The sequence below is a fragment of the Parasteatoda tepidariorum genome, chromosome 4 (assembly GCF_043381705.1).
Source record: "Parasteatoda tepidariorum isolate YZ-2023 chromosome 4, CAS_Ptep_4.0, whole genome shotgun sequence".
Taxonomy (NCBI): Eukaryota; Metazoa; Arthropoda; class Arachnida; order Araneae; family Theridiidae; genus Parasteatoda; species Parasteatoda tepidariorum.
Window position 1 is genome coordinate 95,179,653 of NC_092207.1, and position 6,000 is coordinate 95,185,652.

Below are 6,000 nucleotides of genomic sequence, written 5' to 3' on the forward strand. Positions count from 1 at the left end.
CAACGGTTATAAAATAAAAATAGGCTGAATAAAATGTGTAAACCTAAATAAAGTTTCACTATTAGATATTCTTTTTAAAAATTAAAGAAAGACTTTTTTCAAAAGCATGTTTACAAATTCTTAATGATATTTTCTTTTCTCCCTATGGAACCAGTGGAAGAAAATTAATTTTGGGACCTTTAAAAAATTACAATTTGTAGCAAAATATACATAATTTAGATCTTTTGATGGGTCGCTCAAAAGTCTTGGGCCTTGGTAATTTTCACTGGCTCCATGCCGTATCTACAGTCTTGTGCTTCAATAAACACTTGTTTTGTTATTATAATCCCCGTGGCAGAATTTATTTGGCTTTCTGCGACAAACCTCTCTAGAACTAATATCTTTCTGCAAGATACTTTTAATAATAACTGATAAACATGTTATTAATCAAATTTAAAGTAACAGAAACGTTGTATTTGCAAAGAAAAGCCTATTTGGATAGAATAAAATTGTATGTATTAATTTTTTATTTTAAATGAATATGTAATATTTTTTTACTCTAATACCATGGGCGATATTCTCACATTTTAATATACACTAATTATTTCTTTTTTCGCATTTCATAAAGCATCATCACATAAAAAAAAACAATAACTAAAAATCATAAAATCAAGTGAAAGGGAATTAAAAAAAATCAGCAGCATTTCTTCCTCTCTGAGCATTTCTTCCCCTCTGATGCGTGAAAAAGGTATCTCTTGAGTATAATTGTGGAGGGAAAAAAATCTTTCAAACATTTCTACAGAAAAAAAAATTTCCTTCAATATTCTTTATTTTTCATTCTTCTCAAATAAGAATTGAAAAATTAAGAACATTTCTTTTCCTCTGATAAGCGAAAAAGGCATCTTTTAAATATAATTTTAAAGAAAAAAAAATTTCCAAAATTTTTGCACAAAAGAAATCAAAATTTTTTACTTTCTAAAGGAAAATTCTTTCTGCAAGAACTCTGTAGCGTTCTGTGACAGTGCCGCCGTGATTCTGCCATGGAGATTATAATAGGATACAGCAGGTAAATTTCTGCACAATTTTTCACACATCCATAATACTAGAGAGTGACCTAAGAATAACTTACCCTGCTGCAACATATTCTGGATTGGTACGACTTGCACAAATCACACTGATATTAAATTCAGAAGCAGTCCTAATCTTTATATGAGAGCTCCGTGTCACTATGCATTTTATGAGAAAGTTCCCATCACGTGAAAAGAGTAGAGTATCGGGGCTACCATAAACCCATTCGAGAACATTTGTCTAAAAAATAAGCAGATAATAAAAATAACAGTAGGTGCCCTAAATTATATTAGAACTTGTAGGTGGATAAGAAAAAGAATATCTACGAAAATATCTGAATGAGCAATATGACGCCTTTAGTAAAATAAAAACACGGTTATAAGTAGAAAAATAATTAGGTGTGTAACACATAGGTAACTATGTTTGTTTACATATAAGATTATAACATTTGAAATAGATTCTAACTTCAATTCCTGTAGAAAAACAATGTTTACCTGATTCAATTTTTACTTATTTGACAGACAGCTGTTCTCAATTTTAAAGACAAAGTAGAGAATTTAATAGTATTTTACCTTATAATAAAATCTTTACTGTTTTAATATTTAAAAAAAAAAAACTCTTAAAAGGTTAAGAAAAGAATTCAAAATTTTAAAAGCTATTAAAAATAATGTTTTCTATGAAAATCCTGCTAAGCAGCAGTGAATCCGAAAGGAATTGAAACAACAGAAACAATGAAATTGAAAAAAAAAATGGATAAATATGACAAGCGAAGCTGACGTCTTCAGGGGGTACCAGCTCCGGAAATCATAAAAGCAAAACCTTATCTATTGAGAGAGCATGACAAAAAGTCTAAAATTGCTCTCTCTCTGTACCCCAAAGTCCTTGAAAAGAATATAATACATAATATAAAATACATAAAGCAAATGACACAACTGACTGTGAGACATAATGTTTCGCAATGAGTTGTGTTATCTGGTTATTGGATTTTTGGTATTTGTCTTGTTTTTATTCTTCTGTATTTGCTTTATGTATTATATTCTTTTCCTGGACTTTGGCAAAACCTTTGGGGGTACAGAGAGAGCAATTTTAGACTTTTTGTCATGCTCTCTCAATAGAAAAGGTTTTGCTTTTATAACTTCCGGAGCTGGTACCCCCCGAAGATGTCAGCTTCGCTTGTCATACTTATCCATTTTTTTCAATTTCATTGTTTCTTTAAAGAGGTTCGTTAGTCCAGTTTTCAATTTTTATTTTATCAAAATTATCTATGTAGTTTTATGTTCTCTACAAAACAAATTGACTATTGCTCCTCATTCATAATTTCTTATGAAATATTGTCATTTTTTATGTTATTATTAAAAATAAAAGAAAAAAGAACAGTGGACTGAGATACCCCAAGGTTGGGTTACCTTGATTCACCTCATGATGCACATAAGAATTATGAATTCAGAAACAATACAGGAAGACAAATGTTATCCAATTCAGTAATTGCATTATTTTCTTTAAAAATGTATTTTTTGTTTTAAATAAGTTTTCAATTAAAAAAATTTTTTAATAACCATTTTGACTACACACAATTATTTTTTTTGAAACAATTCAAATAATTACCCTAAGCCATTAACACACTTAGCTTTATTATTTTAAGAAAACATAAAAAGTGTCAAAAAGTATTCATATTTGCCCAAACTGATCCTTAATACAAACTACCAAGAAAGAAAAAAAAAGAAAGAAAAAAAGACCTATTTTTATGTAATTTCAATTGAGTAGTAAATATAAATTTAAGCTTCAACTGCTTTTTTTTATCATCAGGAAGTCATCATTACTTTGTTTTTAAAAGAAATTTGCAGTTTTTGCTTATTTGTTAGTAGTTAAGATATAAGGTAAAGATTAAAGAAGCTTGTAAAAAAATATTTTAAATTATTTTATTATTTAGGAATAGGTACCACACAAAATCCATAAAAATGTGAGAAATTTTATTTTTCTTATTGGTCCTTTACTTTGATGATTTTTTAAAAAAATTAATGGATCAAAATTGGAGATGTAATGAATAGTGATTTGGCCAAATAGTCGAATATTCGGCCAAAAAAATCGGACGAATACTGAATGTTCGGCAATTGAATAGCAACATTATTTATTTTTAAATAAAAACATTCATAAATATTACTTTTCATAATAAATAAGTTTTAGACATTATTAAAAAACTGTCAAAATTATATTATTGGTAGAAGGTAAAGTGAGAAAAAAACTATAATAGTTATCCATTAGAAATATTTAACATAATAAAAAAAGTGACAGCTATTTAAAAAAGATCATAAATATAGTTGTAAAAAAGAGAAATAAGAAGGAAAAAATCCTCTCAATTCTCAAAACAAAACATACTAAAAATAATATTTTCCGAAAGAAAAAGTATATTTAAAAAAAGTAAACATAAAATTTTAAAAGAGAACCTACTATCAGAAAAGCTTTCAAATATGCCTCATTATCATAAAAAGTTCCAAAAAAATTATATACAAAAACAAAATGTAAAAAATAAAAATCAATCCTAATTTTTAAATGAAAATTTTAAATCTGAACACCTCAATTTTCCAATTAGGATATTTTCTTAAAAAAAAAAGAATTAAGTCTTGTGGAAAACTTCTTACATTTATTAAAAACGTGGAAGTTTCTTGAAAAATAGAGATAGAAACCAAAACAAAACACGTTCTTAATTTTTAAATGAGAAATTCAAAGCTAAAAATCCCAATTTAACTTTATCACAATACCATATTTTTAGAAAAAACTTGTGATAAAAGAATGATATTCATAAGAAACACACTTTAAAAATATACTGCCTCATTATAAATCAGCTGATTAAAAAGTTATTTCTCAGTTCTTTAAATATAACTTTAATATTGAAATCACAGTTTTCTTTGTCTGTTATCTGTCTTCACGTACAGCAAAAAAGTAATGTTAAAAGAATTAAGTCAATTAGAAGCTCCCCGTTAAAACGATGAACTATAATAAAAACAGCAAATAAGCACAAAAAATTCTTAAAACAAAAATGCCGAAAAAAACGACAAAATTGACTGAATTAATAAAAATTTCAGTACAAAACTCGCAGTTTGCATAAAGTGATAGAATTTTAGTTAATTTGCAAGTTTTAGAACAATATGTGTAAAAACTAATTCTAATCATGTATAGTAAAAAATATGATGTTAGATTACTCTTTAGGTATTCAATCCATTCATAAGGAGAAAAAAATTATTTGTCGTCAGATTTTTGGCTAATCAAATATTTTGCAAAAGGGCTGAATATGGAATATTCGTTACATCCCTAATTCTACAAATTTCATCAATATTTTAAGGTGTCCCACATAGTGAGTTTAGACTAGAATTTTAAAATTAGAATAATTTTGCACGTTAATGAAGCTAAACCAATTTAGCTCTATTTACATGATCTAAAATAATTTGATTTATGAAAAGAACAAAACAATAACCTTGAATTAATAGAAGTAAATTGTGTGACTTTTATGTTTAGGTTCAAACTTACTCCTTTTGTTTCAACTTTCGTTAAACAAGACTTCTTTATAACATCCCAAACTTTAAGTTCTCCATCTTCACAACAGGTGGCAAGAATATCTGGTCCCCCCTCACATTTAGAAAATGATATAACGACAATTTTGCTTCTGTGAATATCCTGAAGATAAAGAGAATCTAAGAATGTGGGAGGAATAGTTTTAGTGTCGATAAAATAAACGTCGTTACGAGAGGCATATGCAAATAATCCAGAAAAACTTTGAGTTACAGTTCGATAAATCCCTCTGTTTATAGAGGGTAATATAATAGCAGTAGATGACATTGTGCGAAGATATTAAAGCAGGATAAAATTTATTTCTTTTAATGGTTTAACACACAAAAATGAATAGAAATATTCTTTTCAAAATACTCAATTACGAAAGTAAGCTAAATTTGAATTTTCACTTAGCACAGCACATGAAGATCGAAAAAAGATGTATTTACGAAAGTTCTTGGTGGAATAATTGCAATTCCTAGTTTACTTTTACTGTTTTTAGAGCATTTTTCATTTATTGAAAAATGCCGGCAGCATGTAAGAAATAATTTAATAAACACAAGAAAATAGGATTTGGTTGGTGGTAACTATTTTCAGTCTGTAGAACTGATTAAATGTAAAGAGTATAACTATTTACTTAAATCTTATATGTTAATGACAGTTTTCTCTTACTACTGGAAAAACGGTTTAAACAGAGTCTACTGTTCGAACGCGTCCTAGCGCTGTAAATGCACAGTTGAAACACTTCTGACTACTTACGTTTGCTTAAACGTAGATGCATGCGCGGCTTAAATCCTTCTACATAAAACTGAAGAAGCATTTTCGCTAATTCACTGAATGCAATTTTTTCTAATGCAAATGAGAACTTTATTGGTTAGTTTTATGCGCTTGCAAATCGTAGATTAGGAATTACGTTAGTTTCTCTCCCCTCCGCAGAGGATCAAAATTGTGATGGCTTGTCTTCGGATCATCCTCCGGGATGTTTCCCAGACCGTCGCCAATAGCCCATTGTGCAGCTCTAGTGCAACGTAAATTAACAACATCAACGTTAATTTCTCTCTTGATTTTCATGTAGATCAAAATCTTTTAAGTTGGAAAACTATATGGCACTGAAAACTACATTAAACATAGTTTTAAAGAAAATCATCTCGGAAATTTTAAAAAATATATTTGTTATTTAAAAAGGAAGGAAAAGTATTAAGAAAAGGGAAAATATCGTAGTACATTCCTATGGTTGGTGTTTTCTACACTAAGGAACGCTGCAAGCTCGGTACCGCCTAAATTTCCGGGTTACTGTTTCCGTTGTATTTTAAAGCCATTTGGCATCATTGTGTTTTGAGATTCTTGCAAACAATGTATTTGATTACTTATTACTTGTGTTTACAATGCTAACAGTGTATTAATATT

At 28.3% G+C, this 6,000-nt stretch overlaps 1 protein-coding gene across 1 annotated transcript in view; it reads right to left on the reverse strand.

Moving 5' to 3' along the window:
* LOC107441433 (gem-associated protein 5) overlaps window positions 1-5,336 on the reverse strand; it is a 50,713-nt gene extending 45,377 nt beyond the window's left edge. Inside the window, exons 1-2 of the mRNA XM_043048993.2 lie at window positions 4,573-5,336; window positions 1,109-1,287 (exon numbers count right to left, since the gene is read on the reverse strand). Coding sequence (XP_042904927.1) covers window positions 1,109-1,287; window positions 4,573-4,881 — 488 coding nt within the window. The 5' untranslated portion in view covers window positions 4,882-5,336. The remainder of the gene's footprint in view (window positions 1-1,108; window positions 1,288-4,572) is intronic.
* Between the last annotated feature and the right edge of the window lie 664 nt (window positions 5,337-6,000).